The 23,410-nt window shown below is 53.0% G+C and overlaps 1 protein-coding gene across 2 annotated transcripts in view; it reads left to right on the forward strand.

Annotated features, from left to right (window-relative positions):
• NDRG3 (NDRG family member 3) overlaps window positions 1-23,410 on the forward strand; it is a 65,071-nt gene that overhangs the window by 20,153 nt on the left and 21,508 nt on the right. For both annotated transcript variants that reach the window (XM_054173423.1, XM_054173424.1), the window contains exons 2-3: window positions 7,727-7,823; window positions 13,761-13,796. In XM_054173423.1, the coding sequence (XP_054029398.1) occupies window positions 7,767-7,823; window positions 13,761-13,796 (93 nt within the window). In that variant the 5' untranslated portion in view covers window positions 7,727-7,766. The remainder of the gene's footprint in view (window positions 1-7,726; window positions 7,824-13,760; window positions 13,797-23,410) is intronic.

Consider the following 23,410-nt stretch of genomic DNA (forward strand, 5'->3'; position numbering starts at 1 on the left):
TCTGCAAACCTCTCTGTGGGCTTGATCTGGGTACCACAGCTGTATTACAGAATGGGAGAACTGAGCTCTGGCTGAATGCTTCCATAGCTGTCCCATAACTTCAGTGGTCGTGCCTCCAACCACAGCAGGAGGGCTCCCTGGGTGCAAAGGTTCTCTCAGTGCAATTTCAGGTTTGGTAGCCAGAAAATGCAGCTTCTTTCACAAGATAAAATCAACCTTGCATTTCAGCAAATGGAAATATGCTGCTGGATGATGAAAATAATTGTTAAAGTCTCATTTTGTAGAATGACAGAAGTGCTTGGGTTGCATAAAGCCCTGCAAGATCACCCAGTCCAACCATCAACCCAGCACCACTGTGGCCACTAAACCATGGCCCCAGGTTTCTGGAACATCTCCAGGCATGGGGACTCTGCCACCTCTCTGGGCAGCCTGTGCCAATCCCTGATCACTCTTGCAGCAAAGAAATTTTTCCTCATCTCCATTCTGTCCCTTCCCTGGCACAATTTCAGGCCATTGCCTCTGCTTCTGTCACCTGAGGCTAGGGAGCAGAGCCCAACCCCCACCTCACTGCCACCTCCTTGCAGGGAGCTATAGAGAGCGATAAGGTCTCCCCTCAGCCTCCTCCAGACTAAACACCCCCAGCTCCCTCAGCTGCTGCTCCCCAGCCCTGTTCTCCAGACCCTTCCCCAACTTGGTTGCCCTTCTCTGGACCCACTCCAGCCTCTCAATGTCCTTGGAGTGAGGGGCCCAAAACTGCACCCAGGATTCAAGGCATGTCCTCACCAGTGCCCAGAGCAGGGGTGCCATCACTGCCCTGGGCCTGCTGCCCACACCAGTGCTGATCCAGGCCAGGATGCTGTACCAGGAATTCAAACCCATTTCCAATCCATCTTGCTCAGGAGTGCTCTGATTTGCTTACTGAGATACTTGGCCATGTTTGTTGGGGTTCTTTGCCCCTGTCGATGTGGAAAGGTGCAGGCAGTTCACAGGAAGCAGAAATGAGCCTGACAACTAAAACTGCAGAGGGAAGGCCCTGCTGGGGAACAGCCAGCCTCAGTCATGAGCTGTTGCAGAGTGAGCTGCACCTGAGAAGATCCCCTGCTGTGTGTGGCATTGGGGGATGTGCACTTGCAGAGCAGCTGGGTTCAGCTGCACCTCTCACCTCCCGGTGTGCCAGAGCTCGGTGGTGCCATCATGGCACAGAGAGAGGAGCTGCAATGATGACAGTCCCAGCAGAGAGCTGCCAGTGTTCATCTGAAGCCTTCAATGACCCTCACCCATCCCTGGGTGGGGCCTCCTGGGTCATGCAAGGAGGTGGCTCTGTGGAGGGGAAAGCATTTCTTACAGACCCATTTGAACATGTCCTTCACCATGCAGCTGGTAAAGAGTGGCTCTGTGGTTTTGTCTGAGCCATGTGAGCTGCTGACACTGGACAATGCAGGGGTTGCTTTAGAGGGCTGCCACTGGGCAAGACAGGGACATGGAAACACGGTGAGAATGAATGATGGAATGGCCACTGCTTATATTGTCTGCAGTGGGGAGAACAACTGAGGCACAGTGCTGCAGAGAAAGAGAGGCCATGAGCAGAAGAGGCTTTGCCAGAGGCTGTTTGCATCATTTTCATGTGTCATTCTAATTTGTGTTTTGACTGTCTCCACTCTAAAACTTCTTGGGCTGGGCTGTGCAGGGCAGCTCAGCATGGCTCAGTGTTTTCATGGGCACTGGTCAAGTAACCCTGACCTAAACGATCTGAAGGCATTTCCCTTGCATTCCTGCATGATCAGCCCTGGAGTTGATGCCTGTTAATTCCTAAAGCTGCTGGCTGAGCTCAGGTGCACAAGTGGCAGAGGGATGCCTCTTGCAGTTACAACTGGCCTCTTTCTCCAGCATTGCTGGGAGACTGAGCACAAAGCCTGTTGTTAAAGGTAGTGTCATTCAAACCCCTCAGAAAGCAGCTTTAGCAGCTGGCATTTCTGCCCTGGTGCAGCCCAGGGTGAAAGGCACTGGGAAGCCACTGGAGCCTGTGTGCTGGCACCGTGCTGGTTAAGCAGAACCTGAGTTCCCTCTGCAGGCTCAACGTTTGTCTTGGAGGTGGAGCACCCTGTGGTGCATTCCCAAAAATACCTGAGCTGGAACACAAGGGGAGTGAGTGACCTTGGGGAAAAGTGAAGGTGGGCCCCGTGCCTCTTGTGCTGCAGGTTTGCCCTGGCAGCCAGCATTTCAGTATGGAATCGTGGCAGCGTGCCGGTGCTTGGAAAGCTCATGGCTGTCCAAAGGCTTCCCAAGGGTCTGGGGGCAACATAACAGGAGTTCCCAAGGGTCTGGGGGCAACATAACAGGAGTTCCTAAGGGTCTCAAAGGCCAGCAGTGAAACCTGCTTTGCTTAAGATGCAGAGGCTGTGGTCTGCCTGACCAGGCCAAGGAGCCTCATGAGCCAGCTTGTCCTCCAGCGTGCATGAGAAGCAAAGGGGCACAGGGGGCAGGAGCCCCTTCTGCCCCTGGGCTGCCAAACAAGGGAGCAGGTATTCAGTGCCACCTCTGGTGGCATAGCTTGGTAACTGCCTTGGGCACTTAACACCCAGGGCAGGAGTGCAGTGGGCTGGAGAGGGAAGGAATTAGAAGCTGAGGCAAATTGAAATGAATGAACCAGAATTCTCAGCCTCTGAATACAAAATGTTGTTGCCCTGAGTTGCTGAGTGGTGTGGAGAAGCTGCACCTCCTGAAGAGAGCAGCATTCAGGGAGGGGCCCAGAGGTGGATTCCAAGCCTGCAGCTTGGAAACCGTGGGGAGCATCACCGGAGCCTCGCCGATGGGAGCTGGAGCCGGCACGTCCGGGGCAGTGCAGAGCCAGAACACTCAGTGACCTTCCTGCCTTGACTTCAACCCAGCTTCTTCTTTTGTATATTGGAATGATACCACCTGAGAGCACCCCTCCCCTGGGGTCAACCTGCACGTTTCAGCTCTCCTTTCTAGGTGGCTTTCTGAGACTCACCTGCTTTGGTCTTTGGCAGCCCCCCTGTGCTAATGACTCGCCAAATGGTTTCCCTCAGTTCTTGCCTCACTGGTTTCTAGAGAGCATACAGTCTGTTTGAGCCTTCAGGAAGCCTTTGGAAGGGGATGGATGGTTTGAACTGGAGTGTTTGGGCATATTTATAGGCATATATAAATGGGGATCAGAGGAGTATTGCAAAGCAGGTGGTGCTGAGACGTACGTAGAGAAGTGTCAGATTCACACACTGGGCATTCCAGGCAAGCCTGCTCTGCCTTGTGGATTGCCTTGTACAGAGCTCTTCTGCGTGCTCTGAATACTTGTGCTGCTTTGTTGTGGTGTTTTAAACTTGCTCTCAGCTCATGAAATGAGATGTTTGGCTCTTTAAATAACAGTAGGAGCGCAGGGATTATTTCCTGGGCAGCCATAGCTGCAGGTCTGTTACAAGAAGTCCTTAAGCTGTCTGGAGCAGAGGACAGCACAGCTCAGCAGTGCCCCACCCTTCCCCCTGCCTTTGGAGATGTGCTAAGAGCATTCTTCTGAGAATTCTCATGGCCTTCTGTGGGCAAGTGTGCCCCTTGGCCAGCGTTCAGCCAGGAGCTGTGGTGCTCTTGCCATAGCAGGGTGCTCAGGAGAAGTCCTGTTGAATGCTGTAGAACCAGACAGATCCCTTGCTGGGGTGGTCCAGGGTAATCCTCTACAGCTTGCTCAGACCTTGGGAAGCAAAAAGAGAGAGCATCTGCCTCAAGAACATCCTCTGAGAGGACTGGAGTCCTAAGGCTGTGCCAGCTGTTTTCTGGAGCAGTTCAGGAGTGAGTGGCTTGGAAGAGCTGTGTCAGCAATCTGGAAGAAGCTGCTTGCAGGCAGAGTGAGTGACCTCCTGCTCCTTTCATTCAAAGAACCTTCAAAAAGCTTTGAGTGTCCAGGAAAGAAAAAAACCCAGCTAGGTGAACAGATCAGAATCCAAAGGAGGGGAAATCGCCCTCTGGCTGCCTGTGCAGCTTTGAGCTCCATTTCTGCTTGCAGCTCAGCAGCTTTCACAGCATCACAGAACTGACCAGGCTGGAGAAGACCTTCGAGTCCACCCTGTCACCCAACACCATCTGATCAACTAACCATGGCACTGAGTGCCTCATCCAGCCTGGTTTTAAATACTTCCAGGGACCTCCCCAGGCTGCCCATTCTAATGGCCACTCACTCTTCCTGTGAAAAATTTCTTCCTCACATCCAGCCCAAACCCCCCCTGGCACAGCTTGAGACTGTCCTCTCCTGTCACAGGGTACCTAGAGAAGAGACCAACCCCCACCTGGCTACAGCCTCCTTTCAGGTAGCTGTAGAGAGCAATACTTCTCCCCTGAGCCTCCTCTTCTCCAGGCTAAGCAACCCCAGCTCCCTCAGCCTCTCCTCCCGGGTCTGTGCTCCAGACCCCTCCCCAGCCTTGCTGCCCTTCTCTGGACACATTTGAGCATCTCAAGGTCTTTAAGTGGCTTCCTGGCTCACCTCAGCACTCAGTCCCCTCTGGCCCCTTTTGAGGTGCTGCAGCCAGGCTGAGCCTGCTCCCAGGCAGCCTCACTGCAGAGCATGGCTCCTCCTCTCCCTGTGTGCTTCCCAGGCAGTGTTCTGGGGAGTTTGTTGCCTTAGCCCCTTGCTCTGAAGCAGGGTGTGGAGCGACAGTGTACTGAGAGGAGAAGCAGCAGGTTAACGACAGTGATGTTCTTTGTGAGTGTTTGGTTTCACCAAGAGACCAAGGATGAAGTGGAGGCTGATGAGGTAAAAGCATGTGATAAACCTTGCTTTGAATACCAACTCAGTTTCTTCTTATCCTGGTTCAACAAATCAGTTGCAAAGCAATGCACAGGATGTGCAAATGTGTCTGTCTCCTCTCTGCCTTTGACACACTGCATGGACTGCAAGCTTGGATCAGCAGCAGGTGATGACCCTGGGCAGGTTTATGCAGGACACATCCCAGGGCTCTGGGGGAGTTCTTGTCTTTGTATAGTCCAGGGGAGACCAGCAGGAGTACATGCAAAGCTTGAGGAAAAGTCTGGAGCAGTGTAACACAGAGCAGGTGGTTCCCTGAGCTGTTCTTCGGTCACTCAGAGCCTGGCAGAGTCCCTGCTGGATGTCCTGCTTCAGTGCAGCCTCTGCTTTAGACAGGAGTGGTGGCTGTGAGCCCAAAACAGCTGAGCCCCCAAACTTACTGAGCCTAACTTAGCATTGCCTTGGGTGAAAAGCCCCAGAGAGGTGTGGCTGCCGTGTTTTCACCTCTTTGGACAGAGTGGACAACTTCTTGATCCCTTGGGAGGCTCTAGGGAGCACCCACTGCCAGGTGCAGTGGGTGCGCCTCAGGGGAGCGTAAGAGAGGAATCTTGTCTCTTCTCCCTGGGATCAGGTGATAGGATGAGAGGAAATGGCCTGAAATTCTGCCAGGGGAGGGTTAGGTTGGAGGTGAGGAAAAGTTTCTTCACTGCAAGACTTGTTGGGGGACTGGCAGAGGCTGCCCAGGGAGATGGTGGAGTCCCCATCCCTGGAGGTGTTTGAGAAAAGCGTGGCCATGGCACCTGGGGCCATGGCTTGGTGGCCATGGTGGTGCTGGGTTGATGTTGGACTGGGTGATCTTGGAGGGCTTTGCCAGCCCAAACAACTCTGTGATGCTGTGAACAAGCTCTCCAGACAATAAGGTGATTGTTCCAGCACTCTGTCACCTGCTGCAGGTGAGCTTTGTGAGACTTGTTTGAACTCCTTTGGTGTCTGTAACCTTATGGGATGTGGTTCTGGAGACAACCTGCTACACCTTGAGCCTTAACCAGCCCCAGTGCATACAGCAGGTACCATTCTGCAGCAGAAAACACTTATTAGTCTCCATCACAGCTTATCAGAGCCACAGCAGCTAGCTCTGTGAACTCCTTGTGGGGTAAGGAGGATGTCAGTTGTGGATTACCTGGAGTCTCAGAGCTCCTGTGACTGATGTTTCACAGCAGAAGAAGCTGTGAAAGATGACTTTGGAGTTTCCCAGAACAAGGGCCCTAAGAGAGGGCAGTTCCCTTGGCTGAGTTTCAGAGGCAAAGGCATTCTGGTTTGTTTTGTGCCAGGCTGGCTTCAGCCACAGCAGTGTTAGTCCTGGAGGAAGCAGGTGACAGGAGAGCTCAGCTGTGTCTGGGCTGAGGGGAGCCTCTCTTCCCTGTTGGTGTGAAGGGAGCTGTGGAAGCACAGCTGCAGAGGAGTTCTTCCCATCTTTCCCTTCCATGGTTAGCAGCAGCAGATTGTCTTGGAGAAAGCCTTTGGTCTGCAACAGTACTGCAGAGTCTCTTGCTGGCACGCTCAGCTAACACCCAGTGAGCCTGTTCCTGTCCTCACTCATGCCCAGGACTTCTTTCATTTCCCCTGCAGCACTAAACAGAGCATTCCTCAACAGCTCAATCAGCAGCTCCTGCTGCCAGAGCCCTCTTCGTGTTCCTCCTGTTTGTCATCATCCCTCTGTCAGAGAAGCAGCTGAAGCCTGTGCTGTTCTTCCCCCTTCCCCATAGCTCTCAGTACTGGAAGCTCTCTCTGGCTCTGTGCCAGCAGTGCTCTCCCAGCCTGGCCTGCTGCTCAGCACCTTGTTTCTTTCCTTTGGTGCCTCTGCACCACCTGGGGGATGGTGCCCAGCCAGCAGTGTTACCCTGGCCGTGTTCAGCTGGACCAGGACTGGCTGGGGGATCTTTTTGTATCCCATCTCATAAACCCAGGGCTGCCCTGGGTTCTGCCAACTGGGTGCTTGGATCTCCACACCTCTGTCCCCATGTGCAAATGCAGTGTTGGCTGCGTGGCTCATGGGTTGTAGGCACAGCAGCCCTGCCCTTGGTGGCTGAATGCAGTGAGATGGCAGCTCCTGGGTGCTGGTGGCAGCTCCTGGGTGCTGGTGGCACCTTTTCACTCTCTGGCCCACTCATCCCTGGGTAGCCTGAGCCTGAGGTACTGGCAGTGCTTGGAACTTGATCCAGGCATCCTGGAGCACTGTGTCCAGTTCTGGTGCCCTGAGCATGAGAGGAATATCGAACTGCTGGAGCAGGTCCAGAGAAGGCCACAAAGATGATCAGAGGGCTGGAAACCCTCTGGGAACAGGCTGGGAGAATTGGGGCTGTTCAGCCTGGAGAAGAGAAGGCTCCAGGGAAACCTCAGAGCAGTCTTGCAGTACCTGAAGGAGCTCTAGAAGAGCTGGGGAGGGACTTTGGACAAGGGCTGGGAGTGTCAGGATGAGGAACAATGGCTTTGAGCTGGGAGAGGGGAGATTGAGACTGGAGAAGAGGAAGAAATTCTTGACAGTGAGGGTGGGGAGACTCTGGCACAGGTTGCCCAGGGAGGCTGTGGCTGCCTCCTCCCTGGAGGTGTTCAGGGCCAGGCTGGATGAGGCCTTGAGCAACCTGGGCTGGTGGGAGGTGTCCCTGCCCATGGCAGAGGTCTTGGAACTGGATGAGCTTTAAGGTCCCTTCCAGCCCAAACCACTCCTGAATCCTCAGAGGTAGGTCTGAGCTTTCAGGGGCAGCTTTCAAGGCAAGGCTGTGGCAGGGTCAGGAGTGACAGTGCAGCCACAGCTGCTTGCTCCCTGCAGTCACAGACACTGTGTTGCACCAAGAACCAGCTTCTTTCAAACCTGTGGCTTCAGTTTGGGCATCTGCAAGTCTAATGAGGGAGCTCCAGGCTTCCTGTGGCTAACGTTTTTGTCCTGCTGTTTCTAACAATCTGCCTTTGTTTCAGAGTCACTGTCTGAGGGTTAGTTGGCTCCATTCATAACACCATGGATGAGCTGCAGGATGTTCAGCTGACAGAGATCAAACCACTCCTCAACGATAAGGTAAAGCTTGCTGCATCTTTGCTCTTCAGGTCTGCTCTGGCTGGCTTGGAGGCTGTGAAGGGAGCCCTGGTTGCCAGAATCTGGTTACAGCTGGAAGCACCTCAAGTACTGACAGCAGTTAATGCTTACCCACTGTGGTACCCACCACCAGCCACCCTTCCAGAGTCTCAGGGGACACAGAGCACCTCAGTTCAAGTAGGTTTGGGGTCCCAGGGTGCTGTGCCTGTGCTGAGGGGTTAGCAAGGATTTACAGAGCTGGGAAGGTGAGACCATTCCTGCCCTGCTGGAGCTGGAGAGCCTCTAATGAAAGTTGAGGCTTGTTAGAGACACCTTGGAATGCATCCCATTTTCTTCTTAAATTACCCTTTTGTGTTGTGACCCCCCCACGACCTTGGTTACCTGGATTAGTCATGAGAGCCATTTCCTGTCAGTGTCTGCAGAGCCAGTCTGAGGCAGTCCAGATTCATGCAGTGCTGAGCCTTTAGAAGATCCCTGCACTGCAGCAGCTGGTTAAGGCTTTCACTCCATCTTCTATGGGCTGGGGAGAGCCATCTGGGCTTTGGGAAAGCCCTGGCCTCAATGAGTCCTGCCACAGACTTGAGTGCTGAAGCCATTATGAGCCATTCCAGCCAGATCTGGAACCTTCTGTCTGCACGTTGTGGTTAATGAACTACTGGAGACAGTTCAGTGGAGGGCTACAAGGGTGATGAAGGGGGTGGAGCATCTTATGAGGAAAGGCTGAGAGCCCTGGGGCTCTGTAGTCTGGAAAAGAGAAGTCTGAGAGGGGACCTGATCAATGTCTATAAATATGAGGGGTGGGTGTCAAAAGGATGGGGCCAGGCTCTCTGCAGTGGTGCCTGGTGACAGGAGGAGGGGCACTGGATGTAAACTCAGTCACAGGAAATTCCATCCCAACATGAGGAGAAACTCTGGTGTGAGGGTGCTGGAGCCCTGGAGCAGGCTCTTGAGAGAGATTGTGGAGTCTCTGCTCTGGAGAGATTCCAACCCCAGCTGGATGTGTTCCTGTGTGAGCTGCCCTGAGCAGTCCTGTTTTGCAAGGGGGTTGGATTCAATGATCTCTGGAGGTCCTTTCCAGCCCCTACCATTCGGGGGGGGGGGCAGGTGGTCACTTCCCCTACCTCCCAGCCAAGGCTGATGCCATGTGAAACAGTTGCTACTGCTTTGCTGACATCAAGAGCTGGCATGTGCTGCCACAGGGCTGGGGTACTGCATGCACTCACTGTGTGCTTGCACCCAAAATGGGTGAAATTCTGTTCTGGTTTGCCCTGCTTGGCTTTTGCCCATTGCTGTAGTGTGCTGGCACAGCTGTGTAGTGTCTGGGACATCTGATCATTGAGCTGACTCCTGCAGCTCAGCTGCCTGCTCTTGCAGCCTGCTGCTGACTGCTGGGCTTCCACCACAGCCTGAAGGGCAGCTTTTGACATGTTTCTAAGGAGAGTGAGTCTTGGGGGAGAAAAATCAATGGAGAGCAGCAGATCAAACCAGAAACACTTCAGGAAGGGTTTGTGATTGCAGAGTGAGAAGTGAATGTTTACAGCACAGGCTCCCTAACTGCAGTGCTCCAGCTCTTGCTCTTGCTTCTCCTGCAGTTTCCCATGCTTGAGTTCATGAGGACACATGTCCCTTGCTTCAGTGAGCTGACCTAAGCAGGAGCTGCTGAAGCAAATGGTGCCAAAACAGAGGAGTTTTCACTTTGTAAGTCTGCAGTCTCCTTGTCAGGTCCCATCAGGTCCTCACTGTGGTGTCATCTGCACAGCCACTTCCCCAATCTGTTCCTTAGCTGCCTTCCAAGAGGAGACCTAGAAGGCCAACACCTCAGTGTGTGCCTGTGGTGGAACCCCTTGCCTTCCTACAGAGAAACCTCCTTACTGAACTTCCTCTCTGAAATGCCTGCCCCCAGTGCACACAGCATGGGGAATAAGCAGTAAGAACAAGAGGTGTGGATGATGAAGGCCTTCATCTGCCTGCAGCCATGGTGGGATGGCACATGTGGCTGGCCCATGGGCTTGGTAAGAGAGACCAGCAGGGGGGAGTGCATAGCTGGAGTGGGTTGAGCTCTGCCTAGGGAGGGAAGGAGGGGTTGAAAGGATGCAGGTAGGAGCTGAGGGACAGGCTGATGTGGGGAACCTTGCAGTGGGTGTTTGCTAGAGGCCACCTGATCAGGAAAAGGAAATCAAGGCCTTCTACAGGCAGCTGCAAGTAGCCTTGCAGTCACATGCCTTGACTCTTGTGGGGGACTTCAGCCACCCTGGTGTTTACTGGAAAGGCAACAGAGTGAAGCAGAAACAGTGCAGGAACTTCCTGCAGAACACTGATGATAACTTTTTAACACAGGCAGTGGAGGACCCAGCAAAGAGAGGTGCTGAGCCTCATGCTATCCAACAAAGAATGGCTGGCTGGGGATGGGAAGGGTGGAGGCAACTTTAGCTACAGTGACCATGAGATGCTGGGGTTCAGGATCATGTGAGGAAGTAGCAGGGTAGTTAGTAGGATTGCAACCCTGGACTTCAGGAGAACCAACTTTGACCTCTTCAGAGATGCACTTGGAAGAATCCCATGGATTGGGACTCTAGAAGGTAGAGGGGCAAAGAGAGCTGGTCAGGATCCAGCACCACCTCCTCCAGGCTCGAGATTGGTCATCCCCATGGTGAACTCATGCAAGGGAGGCAAGAGGCCTGCATGGGTGAGCCAGGAGCTACTGCCAAACTTGAAACAGAAGCAGGAGGTTCCCAGAATGTGGAGAAAGGGACTGGTCACTGGGAACACTGCCAGAGTGTGTGGGGATGCAAGGAGGAGAGCTGAAGCCCTCCTGGAATGAAATCTGGCAGGAAGGGCTCCTTAAGGGACATCAGCAGGAAAAGGAAGAGCAGGCAAAATGTGGGCTGCTGAGAGAGGTGTCCTGGTGAGAGAGGAGACAGAAGGTGGAGGCACTGAATGGCTGCTTTGCTTCAGGCTCTACTGCTCAGGCACAGCCCTGAGGAAGCCCAGTCCCTGGAGGTAAGAGAGAAAGTCTGGAGGAAGGAAGGGAAGACTGTGTGGAGGGAAAGCAGCTCATCAGCAGTGGTCAGCATGGACTCCCCAGGGGAAATGATGCCTGACCATTTGATGGCCTTCTCTGATGGGGTGACCAGATGGGTAGATGAGGGGAGAGCAGTGGGTGTTGTGCCCCTGGACTTCAGCAAGGCTTTGGGCCCTGTGTGCCCTGACATCCTCACAGCCAAGCTTAGGAGGTGTGGGTTGGATGAGTGACAGTGAGGTGGATTGAGAAGTGGCTGAAGGACAGAGCTCAGAGGGCTGTGGTCAGTGGGGCAGGGTCTAGCTGGAGGCCTGTGGCCAGTGGTGTTCCCCAGGGGTCAGTGCTGGGTCCAGTCTTGTTCAACATCATCAGTGACCTGGGTGAATACAGAGCACTCACCTGAACAGCCCTGTGGTGTTCTGCAGCAGAAGGCCCCTTGCAGGTGGTGGTTGGTTGCCTTGGTGCAGGTTTGAAGTTACAGAAAGTATCTGTTAATGGGGAGAGACACCCAGAGTGGCTCCAGAATCATCCTCAGTACTGTGTGGGAGGTGTGCTGTGCCTCTGCTTTTTACACTCTAACAGAAGCAGTGCCTTGGGGAGCTACCACCTCTGTGGTGCTACCCTTGGGAATGCTTTCAAGGTTGAAATGATGCACCCAGAGCTGGTGGAGCTTGTGGCTGTGGTGCCCTTAGATGCTGTGCTGTGCAGCTGAGCAGAGGCCAGCAGTACCAAGCTGGCAGCTCACTGAGATCATTACTGACCAGCCCACTTCTGAGGTGGAAGTTTGAGCCAGCAGGGATTAATGACCAGAAATAGTGCAGTAAAACTCTTAAGGTGCTGCTGGGGAGGTGTGACCCAAAGGCTGCTGTGCAGAGCCAGGGAGCTCTGCTGCCTCAACACTCAGTGACATGAAAATGGGTCATAGCTTGTTCACTTGTCTGAGCTGTAGGAAATGCCACTGGAGACCACTGAGTCCTGGCTTTGTGTCAGACCCAAGTCAGTGAACAGTTGCAGGTGTGACTTTAAAAGAATCCAAATGCTCCTGCTTGTTTGCTCCTCCAGCCTGACAGCAAGTGCAGGGCAGCAGGATCCCTTGGATTGTGTTTGTTCACCTCACTCAGGGTCACTGAAGGCACTGACTCCATACTGGGAAAGAAAATCAACTTCAGCTGTGCCCATTGAGTGTAAGAGCGAAAGTACTTCCTGTAGGCTGGTCAGCAAAGTCACCCCAGGGAAACTTTTGTCCTCTCTGGTCCATATTCTGGCACCTTTGGCTCCTGTTAATGCAGCCTCAATGAAAGGTACTGCAGGGCAGCTGCTTCCTTCAGGAGAGTGAACTGCTGGCCCTTAGCCTGGCTTGGGTCACTCTGGCCAGCTCCTTGCCTTCAAGGTGCAGCTCTCACACCTTCAGGGTCCCCAGGAGCTTGCCTTAAAGTTGCCCAAGTTAAGGGGATGTGTGAATGGTTTAAAGTCAGGATTTGGTGTGTTAAATGCAATAACCTGGAGCCAGGGCATGGCAGTGCCAGTGCTGCTTGCATCGCCGTGCCCTGCCCACAAGCCAGTGGTTGCACACCTTTGTCCTTGGTGTCTTTTCCTCCCTGCTCTGGGCACCTTGTGCTTGCCTCAGTACCAGCTCAGATCAGCCTTTTCTTCACCCAGCATGCACCAGCCAAGCCCAGTGCTGGCTACAGAATGCACTCATTTCTTCATAGGCTTTGCTCTAGTCCTTCAGCACTGTGGCCCTGGATGACTGAATGGAGCTTCTTCACAGCCTGGTGGCTCACAGAACAGTAGGGATTGGGAGGGACCTCTGGAGATCCTCAAGTCACTGTGAGACAAGAAAGCTCTGATGTCTGCATTGAACAGAGATGGGAAAGAGAACTGACAGAGTTGTCAGAAACCTCAACCAGCTTCAGGATCCAAAGCTAAACTAAGTAGGGGCTGCTTTGTGCTTTCTTTCCTCCATCTGAAGGAGTTGGTGCTTTGTGTCACATCACATTCAGAGCACTGGCACAGCTCAGCACCTGGCACCAGGGCAGTTCTTCAGAGGCTTGCAGATCTCCACCGCAGCGGAGAGGGAGGAATGCAGGCAGCCCCCCGAGCTCCTGCTGAGGTGGCAGCAAAACAGGGCCATTTGTTTACACACCAAGAGGAGTTAGGGTGCCCAGCTAGAATAAAGGTCTAGAGTGTTTCTGCTGTGCATGTGTGGTGCCAGCTGTCATTTTAGTACCAAGGTGCCGTGCCTAACACACAGAGAATGTCTCAGTGTTTTGCTCAGCCTTCTGCAGCAGCTGACAGCTCTCTGCTGTAACCCACTCTGCCTCTGGTGACGCTGTGAAGCACAGGGGCATACAGGCAAGGTACTGCAGACCTCTGAGCTTGCAGCACACCAAATGTGTGCTCACCTCTGTGTGTGGTGTCACCCTCTGGCAAAAGTCAGTTGTGAGCAGCTGAGCCCAGTTCCCCTGCACCCTGGCCTCAGCGCTGCGTTTGCTGCGGGTGGCGCCAAGCTCACGGGAGATGCTGCAGGGCAGCTGACTGCATGGCTGCCTTCCTTCTGCTCAGTACCTGAGATCCCCATGGCATTCTCTCAAGAGTTTTGCATTCAAGTGGACCAGAGAAGACCCAACCTCATAACCAGCTTGGCCGTGGTCAGGTTCCTTCCTGTGTGCCTTGTCCCTGCTGCAATGTTCTCCATTCCCGGCTGCCTTGGCAGCCTTAGGACGGCACCCAGCAGCCCTGTAGGGGTCTGACACTTGGCTGCTGTCCTGGCTACAGTCAGGCCAGACTGTGCTGAAGCAGAGGTCTCAGGGGGGTGTTGCTGATGGTGTTGGGGGTGTTCTGGGGTACAAGGCTGAACTGGTTTAAATGTTTGTCTCTTCTCTGGTTTTTGTTAACAGAACGCAGCTCGCAACTTCCAGGACTTCGACTGTCAGGTAAGGCCCCTGCGGCAGACAGGGATCTGTGGGTGGACTCCTCAGGGCCCATCAGAAATGCTGAGAGAGAGATGAAAAAGTTCTGCATCTTAATTCTCACTCCTGTTAAGGTTTAATCAATGGAGTATGTTCAGATGGTAGAAATTAGCCTTCACCCTTTCATCCAGAGCACGTTGCCCTGTGCTCTGACCTGGACTGCCCTGCCGGTGCTTCACAACATCTCACAGATGCCTGCTCTCCTGAAAAGCAGCTTCTTGGAAACATGCAATATGCTGAAGAGCTGCAGCTCTGTCACACCCCATCTGGTTCACTGGCTGGGACAGAAGGAGTGTGTATGCTCTGTTTGTTTTGAAAGGAGACAGAAGACACCAGGCTGCCCCAGATCCTGCCCCGCTGCCTTGCTGGGCCTGACAGCAGTGTGGGCATGAGCCTGAGCCCTCGAACTGCTAGAGGAGAAGTCCTGTTAGAGGCATGAACCACAAGGGTCCAGGTGGAGGACACTTCTTTGGTAGGCACTGCCATTCCCTGGGGCAGTGCTCTTTTACCCACTCAGCTTGTGATAGGCAGCCAGCTGCTTGCTTTCCCCCAGCTGCAGGACGCTGCTGTGTCTGGAGTGTTCTGCCTAGCACGGGATGGGCTTCTGCTGCTGTTAACCTGTGATGTGGCTGGGGAGGGTAGAGCTGCTGACATCATGTGGTAGCAAATCTGTTGATGTGGATGATTCCAGAAAGCCTTCTGCAAGCCTGTGGAGTGGAATCAGTACAGTCCTAAGAAGATAGTTTGGTTTTTTTCCCATCTCTCGATATCAGACACTGGAAGTACACCCAGACAGGCAGGCACATGGTACTTAAGCTTGATTCATTGTGAGTTTTACCACTGTCTTGAAGCCTGACAGTATAAAAATCACTTCTCTTTGCACATTGTAACTTCAGGGTCTACTCTTGGAAGTGGCAACACTATTAGTCAATGATTCTTCTGCTTTAACAAAGGTAGAGAATGGGTTTAGAACACCTCCCTCTCCTGGTTGTCTCCATCTGTCTTTCTGCATCTTCTCCATCTCTTCTGGAGGCAGAGTGTGCTGCCATGTTGGGTGGGAAATGGATAAGAACAGGCACAATGGTCTTGAGTCAGAGTGCTGGGAGTACAGACACTGTCTACCCAGGCCCTGCTGCCATGGCTGGAAAGAAGATAAATGCAGTGTCTGGATGTGGTAACCTTCCCTGCTGCTGCTGAATGACCTAACACAGCTCTGGGTTGCCCATGCCTGCCTGTGTGTGAGCAGCATGGTCTTGGGAGCTGGAGCAGGGTGGGAGGGTAGGAAGGAGACCCTGTCACAGCTATGCATCTCTGCTGCCTTCTCAGCTTTGCCCTTTCCCTCAGCAAGCAAAATCTCCTTACATCCTTCTTTGAAAACCACCCCAGAGCTGAAGCTGTGCAAGGCCCAAAGGAGTACAGTGCTGCAGCCACCAGCTGCTCTGTGCTCAGCTTGTCCTGGCACCCTTGGCTTGGCTCCCTGTCCTCCCCTGAGCTGCAGAAGAGCTGTCCAGCAGCCAGACAGGGGCTCTCAGGGGTGCTGGGCTGGGCAAGGATGGGCTTGTTGCTTCTCCATGCTTTAGTTTAGATCAGCAGTGAGCTGGTGGCCATGGCAACAGTTGGGCAGGAGACAAGATGTTCCTTCTGGGAGCCCTCTTGGTAATTCATTTGGAGTATTTCTCTTTTTTGTAGCAAGGAGTTAAGATGGTGTCTTGTAAATGTTGTCCCAGCTCCATCTTCCAGCATCTCTCTCTACAGTGTGTGGTTTCAGGGCACACCTGGCTTGTCCCCTCGTCCGACCTGGCAAGTACCCCTAAGGGCTGGATGAAGTCTCTCTTTGGAGCCTGTCAGAGAGGATTTGTGCTGTATTGGGTCCTTGGATTTTCTGCCTCAGTTGCTAGTTCCAGGAGCAGTTCTTACTGTGTTGTCCTAGGACAAATTACTGCAGCTTTTTAATCTGGCCCAGCACACCCAACTGCCACCATTGGGACCCTGTGACACAGGGGGACTTCACTTGGCAGGGGCTGAGAAAGAGGCATTTGGAGCAAAGGGCTTTCAAAGGAAGGGAGATCCTGCTGGGTCAATAGAGACTTAAAGCAGTTAGGCTGGGGCTCAGTTTGTCCAGCGCTTCAGGGAGGTGAGGAGGCTTGGGGAGGATCTGCATTTTACAAAGCAGCCACAAACTGGCCACAAATTTGTGAAGGCTGAGAACTGGAAAATGGTTTCCAGCTGCAGTGCAACAGCAGTAACATCTGCAAGGGACTTGGTGAGCTTAAGACAACATTTAGGGAGGTTGTGGGATGAATTTTTTCATCTTCTAACAATATTCTCTTCCAGTACCTGAAGGGAGCCTGCAGGAAGGCTGCAGAGGGACTTTTCATGAGGGTGTGTAGAGACAGGACAAGGGGGAATGGTTTGAAGCCGAGGGAAAGCAAAGTTAGACTGGAGCTGAGGAAGAAGTTCTTCAGTGTGAGGGTGGTGAGACTCTGGAACAGGTTGCCCAAAGACCCTGTGTATGCCTCCTCCCTGGAGGTGATCAAGGCCAGGTTGGATGTGGCCTTGAACATCTGAGTGTAGTTGAGAGTTGTCCCTGCCCGTGGCAGGGGGGTTGGATCTTAGAGGTCCCTTCCAATCTGAGCTATTGTGTGATATTACAGCACAGTGTTTGCAGTATGAGAGCATCCATGATGCAGGACCTGCGTTTCAGACCTTTCCTTTTTTCTTACCACCCAAAAGAAGCTCTTGTAAGTGGAGATAAAGCTGTGGGGCTGACCATACCCTGTGCTGTGCTGTCCAGACTGCAGTCAACAGGGTGAGGATTGTTGGGAGGGCTCTGGCAGGCCCAACTTGAGCTCCCCAGGACAGGACACTAGCATACAGGAGTGGGTCTTGAACGATTTCAGCTGGTGCTGTTCTGTGCCCTCAGCACCTCATGGGGTGATTTGCTGTGAGCTCTGCCTTGGCACTGCTGGCCTCAGCCTTTGCTCATCCTGTGGTGCCTCCTGACCTCCTCCTGGGTGGAAGCTGGAGTTCTGAAATACTTTCTGCAGCTGATATGTGCTTCTGCCTGGGAGAGGTGTTTGGTGTCACCCCAGCTCACCAGCATGTCCTCAGCACTGTGACTCCCCAAGCTGTGCAGTGCCAGGCACACGGCTCAGGCCAGCTCTCCGCTCCACAGCTGTGGCACAGGCCGCTTCTCAAAGCAGCAGATATGTAAGGTCTGTAAAAGCTTGGCTTTGGGGACAGTGGATTATGCCACTGGGAAGTTTGACTGATTGCCCCACGTGTTCTAGTTCTGAATAATTTGTCAGGATCAGGTCTGGGCCAAGTCCACAGAGCAAGCATCCTCTTGCTTCTGGAGTTTTACTCTGGGTGAACTTGGCATGAAGAAGCTTTTAGCTTCCCTCATACAGCTGACTTGCAGATACAGGTGTCCTGGGTTTCTTGAACTCTTCATCTACAAGCAACCACAATTAACCCTGACATAGAACAGATTGCCTGGGCATCAGTGAAAACAGCCCCCCTAATCTGGTAACCATTTGCAGTGGGGATAAAAAGCAGAGCTAGCACAGTGGTTTGGAGGTCTTGCTCAGTATGGATCTGGGTTATTCTCAGAAACAAAATGTATTAACCTAAATCTGAGACCTACATTTTACTTGAAAGCTATACCAGCCCTAATGAAATCTAAGCTTGGCTTCTTCTAATGTTCACAGGCAGATGGTGGATTAAATGGTCTGGGTTGGTGATGGACAGATGGTGTGCTGACCTGCACAGCTGACAGAGCTGTACTTACGCTTTTATCATCAGCTGCAGTCCCTCTTCAGCTGCCCTGAGGAGTAGGTGTTCTGTCCTAGCTTAAATATCTCCCCTTTTCCCAGGTTATTTGTTTTAAATTCCACTGAAGGAATGTTCTGCTGTAGTTGTAAATCTGTGCTGTGTTTCAGTCTGACAGAAGCAAGGGTTTGATCTGATCTGCAGCGAGCACTTCCCCTCTGCTGCCTCCCCACCCACTTGGAGGGAGCAGCGTTCTGCTCTCCAGCTCACCATGGGGTGTGGACGTGGGCCTGGGATTTGGCAGAAAGCTTACAAGGTGTGGAAGAGGTGAACTAAGTAAGTGCAGGACATGCAGAGTTCAGCTGAAACAAAAGGCCAGGCCTGCATGAGCCCATGGAGGAAAGGAGTGAAGGGCTCTGTGCTCAGCAGTGTGCTGTGTCTTGCTGGAACGGCAGAGCTGCTCGGTGCTGCCGGAGCCCGAGGGAAGCACAGCACAGCTTGTGGAGGGTTAACAGCAGGCCTCAAGGAGGACGTTTTTGCCACATTTTTACTGAAAGCAGAACTTTTAGTTAAGCCCATGTTTTACTGGTGCAGCTCTGGAGTTCTTCCCCCAGGGCATTTTTAGAAGCTTTTCAGCCTGTGTTTTCAGCACTTTGCTTCTCCTGGCCCCTTCCCCTTGCATCCTTTTTGCCTGCAGGGCACAGGAGCTGGTGGCATTCTGCTTTTGGGAGCAGATCCCACCCTGGGCATTTGCTGCTGTCGTGGGCATGGATGCAAGCTCTTCACTCTTTAAGGAATCAGTGAAGTCACCTTGTGACTGGCATTGAATGCAAGGTGGCTTAAAGCATCCTCTGTTTATTGTAGTGAAACATGAAAGGTTAGCACTCTGAGAAGGGTTTGCTTTCCCTCTAGCCATAACAGGAGCTGTTCTCAGCAGCACTGAAACATTCTGTCTGGGATATTGAGCACTGTTGTTCTTCTGCTGTGGACAATGGGTTCATTTGTTCTCTCCCTCAAAGTGCTGGAATGAAATTAATTACAACAGAGATGTTTTGGTCTAGAAAGCTGGTTTTTAATGCCAGCTAAATCGGGAGCTGCACCTAGCCTTGCTAAAATGGGTGTCACACTGAAGGGCTGGGTTTGCCTTCTGCTGGCTTCACAGCAGGAAATGCTGGAAAGCTGAAAATCCTTAATGTGGATCTGGAAACTTCTTCATTACTCATGTTCTTGGGAAGCTCTTCTGATTCTTCCCATCACTAGCCTTCCACCTAAGAACTGTAAGGCTGCAGTGTTTGGTTGGGGAAAGCCTTCACCAGCTGGCCTTGGACTGCGAGATGGCTTTGGTTGCAGAGGTGTGAGCACAGCCCTTCCATGGGGGTTGCTGCAGCATTCCTTTTGCTTCCTGCATGCTTGTGACAGCAGTGTGCTGGAGAGGCTGGTTATGCAGATGTGGTATTTGAAGTTCCTGTGCTTTCTTTTGTTCCTTCCAGTGAATTTCACAGCAGAGCAATGTCTGTGCCTTAGAGAAAGGCATATTTGCCTCCTTCCAGCCTTCAGGAGAGTCCATGGTGGTTTCCACTGGCGGCGACTGATCTGTTCCCATCCCTTATGCAGCACCCACCAGTGGCATTGCAGAGCAGCTAGTGAGTAAGTGCAGTGCCAGTTACAGCTCAGCATAGCTAGGCTCAGCTCTAGCTCCCAGGGACCTTGGAGCTTTGGAGGCAGAGAACATGGCCCTGCTTTCTCCTGGGGAGGCTTTCAGATTTTCATGGTCTTCAGCAAGATACTGAGAAGTATTCTAGCTTTGAGTTTTCTCCAGGTTACCTTTAGGGGTTGAAGTGATCTGAGGTCTGACAGTCACAAATATTTTCAGACTTGCCTGTGTATTAGCAGATTCAGATCTTCCCTCTGTAGGATCCAGTTTCACAAAGGCTGTGTCTCTGCAGGCTGTGGCACCCCAAGCCCAATGCCCAGGGAGAGGAGGAGCGCTGCAGGCACCAGCCTGGTCTGTTTGAAGCCTGATACTCTGCTGACTTAAATGAGCGTGCAGGAAAAAATCAACCTGCTGCCAGGCTTGGGCAGATGAAAGCTGATCTGCAGGTGGTTTGAATCACCTGAACTATTACAGGACAAATGTCCTGCTGTAGCTGGGGAAGGGGAATTTTATCCTCCAGGCAGGAGTACGAAGCACTGCGTGCTGCTAAGTGTGCTGAGTGCCTGACTCTAACCTTGGATATTGGAGTTGGAGTGCAGGAAACCTGTGGCTTCAGCTGCTTCTTGTAACACATGGGCAGGACAGGAGATGAAGAGCATCTTGCTTCATCTCCATCATGCAGATGTGGTCATTAATTGCTTATCAGCCTCAGTGTTGTGTGGCTGTAGGAGCTGGTGCTTTGGGAGCACAGATCCAACCTGTCAGCTGTATTCACCTGGCTGCAGAGCCAGTATCTGCACTTGTGCAAGGCTGGTGCCACTGGTGGGAGGCTGGTGCCACTGGTGCCACTGGTGGGAGGCTGGTGGCACTGGTGCAAGGCTGGTGCCGCTGGTGGAAGGCTGGTGCCACTGGTGGCACTGAGGCAAGGCTGGTGCCGCTGGTGGGAGGCTGGTGGCACTGGTGCAAGGCTGGTGCCACTGGTGGCAGGCTGGTGCCACTGGTGGCAGGCTGGTGGCACTGAGGCAAGGCTGGTGCCGCTGGTGGGAGGCTGGTGCCACTGGTGGCACTGGTGCAAGGCTGGTGCCACTGGTGGAAGGCTGGTGCCACTGGTGGCACTGAGGCAAGGCTGGTGCCGCTGGTGGGAGGCTGGTGGCACTGGTGCAAGTCCGCTGGCACTGGTGGAAGTCTGCTGGCACTCATTCAAGCCTTTTGGCACTTATGCAAGTCCGGTGCCCCCCCCCCCCCCATCCCTGGCAGCAGGCAGAGGCGGAGGGCAGCGGCTGGCTGGCAGCAGCCCGCGGAGGCTGCAGCGGCCGGGCCGGGGACAGGGCTGGCCGGGGGCAGGGCTGGCCGGGGGCAGGGCTGCCTTTGAACTGGAACACACATGTTGGTATGTACAGCAGGAGGCTGGAGGTAGCTCAGCAGCATCTTGATGCTTTTGTGTAACCAGATTATGTACCTCCTGCTGCTGCTGCTCTTGGTTCTCACCCAGTATTTCTCTAATTTAAGACTTAATCCAATTACACAAAGTACTAGAAACCATTGCCTGCTTGCACAGAGCATGTTGGGTTTTCTATTAATAAATTTCTGCTCTGTATGGAAATGAATAATTTAGTTCAAGATGTTGCTTTAGTTCTGGTTTGGGCTTGCTGCCCACTCAGCCGGCTCCTGCAGCTCCACTGCTTCCAAAATAGCTTTGCACAGCGAGGAGGTGGGGAGCACTCAACCAACTGCATGAAGGTTGGGCTGATGTGATGGGAAGAGTTACCAGGTGCTGGTGCTTTACAGTCCTGCTGTGTTTTTCCTCTTGGCTTACAGGCAGTTTGTGTTGTTGTGGAGTAATGTGTAGAAGTTTGAGGGCAGCTGTTGCAAAAAGCAGGACAGTGAAATCTCTGCTTTAATCTGCCCATGGTTACTGGCTGGGATGGTGCCCCAGAAACGTGCTGCAGTGGCTTCCCACCTGTGCCAAGGCTGGCAGAGATTACATGAAGTAAACAACAGCTGTAGCTGCAGTATCACTGGGGAAGGGGGAAGCCTGACCACAGAGTCATCTGCCTCTCCTCACAGCAAAGCAGCCAAGGCAGCTCTCTGAACCAGGACCTGGATGTCCTTAAGCTGAAAGCTTTTGTTGGGTGTTTGTAGCCCTCTGCTAGGTACAGGTATTCCCCAAGCCTGAGGGGACTGGAACAGACAGCTTGCTGCTCTGTGTTCTGCCAGTTCAGACCACAAACCCCATGAAGGGAAGGCATTTCACAGGTGTGTTTTTCATTCTTGGTCTCCAAAGAAAATCAATTCTCAGTTTTCCCAGGGAATTAATTTTGGACTCTGAGCAGCTTTGTGGAGCTCCTCTGGTAATGCCAGCAAAGCAGCTTAGCAAATGAGTTGTGAAAAGCACTGCTAATATGAATTCTTGTCATTAATCTGTCCCACTGTGAAACAAATGGTTTGCTTTGGCCTTTAATGACTTCTGACACCTAGCTCTGGAGCTGGAATTGGGACTGCTGCAGTCAGCACCCAGGTACCTCTGTGGGCTCCCTGGGACTCTGGAACTCAAGGCACCTGCACCTCTGGAGCTGCTGGTGGATGCCTCATTCCTTCCCTCACAGGTGGCTTTTCTTAGGGTGGCCTCTGTCAGTGGCACTGTCACTGCTTCTCTTTCTGGCCAAAGGCAGGGGGTGGCACTCAGAGCTGTTTCCCCCCACTTGAACCTTTTGCCACTTGGGCATGTGCCCACTTGTTCCACAGTCAGTCCCACAGCACATCTAGACTTTGGCAGTCATAGTTGGGTGTGTGTTTTCCTGTCAGTTTAAGAAGCATTCAGGGATGCTGAGGCCCAGTGGGATAACATCCCTGCCTGGCTGGATCTTCTGTAACCCCCCAACCAGAAACACCTCTCATCAGTCTCTGCTTGTGTTTTAAAGCTGCTGTTAGGTTGTGTCTCCCCACATTCTGGTGTCTGAGCCCTCCTGGTTCACACACAATTACTTTTCTAAAGGGTAGGGCTTTCTGGCTGAGAGCAGCAGTTCTCAGGAGCTGGGCCTGTAGGACAGCCAGCAAAAACCACAGGCTGTCAGAAGTGGGCACTGGCATTGGTGACCTTTCTCTGGATAATGTTCTGCCCACCCCTACCTGCAAGTGTAGCTTACCAACCCATCTGAGGCCAGGGGCTGCCTCTGCACTGTGTGAGCACTCACAGTGCTGCCCTTCCACCCAGAGGGGACCTCCTCTGGCTGCAGGGTCCCCTACTTGGCTTTCCTGACATCATGCAGCAGTGAACCCAGCCCTGCCCTCCTGCTCCCAGGTTGCCATGAGGGCAGAGTGATGAGAGAGCACTCTTACTGATGGCACTTCTTAGCAAGCCAGCAGCCTGCTGCACCCAGAATCTCAGTTTTGTTCTGCTTCTGCTGTTGTATTCTGGCCTGGGATCCCAGAAAAAGGTTGAGATCCCTGATGGTAGACATTGACAGCAGAACACTGATAGCTAGACACAGTGCAGAGGAGAGGGTGGGCACAGGGGGGTGTTAAAGGCTGTGGTTCTGATTTGGCTCCAGCTCATGCCAGTGAATAGCTCAGGTCCCACTCAGAGTGAAATCCCAGCCTAGACTGGAAATGGAGGTTTGCTCTGTAATTCTCTGGGTGAGTGCCCCAAATGGTGGTCAGAGAAGCCACAAGGCTAGGAGACAGGACCAGGGTAGGAAGCTTCAGCTGCTGTGTCAGCTGGACAGATGTGGCTGTGGGACATGACACCAGTGCTCCACTTCAGCTGCAAGCTTCTGTGGAGTCCCAGGGAGAAGCCTTCACTGATGTGATTCTGAGAAGGAAACCTATTCAAAGCAGTGCCTTCCAAGAGCTCTGTGATGGCAACCAGGATGCAGAGCAGAATCCTGGGAGGAAATGCCCAAGGCATTGAAAACTTCACTGAGTTGCACTCCAGGTTCAAAAGAACTGCACAGAAAAGGAGAAGCTGATGGAAAACAAGCAGAGAGCAAATGCCCACCCTCTGTCACAGCAGGCAGGAGAGGGTGCAGGGAAGCCAGCAGGGAGGCTGCTGGAAACAAGAGCATTGCCCCAAAGGCTGGAGAGAATGGAAACATTTGGAAACTCTCCAGGCTGAGTTTATGACCAGAACAAACCAGGCAGAGGGAGGTTTGAG

The sequence above is a fragment of the Dryobates pubescens genome, chromosome 26, assembly GCF_014839835.1.
Source record: "Dryobates pubescens isolate bDryPub1 chromosome 26, bDryPub1.pri, whole genome shotgun sequence".
NCBI lineage: Eukaryota > Metazoa > Chordata > Aves > Piciformes > Picidae > Dryobates > Dryobates pubescens.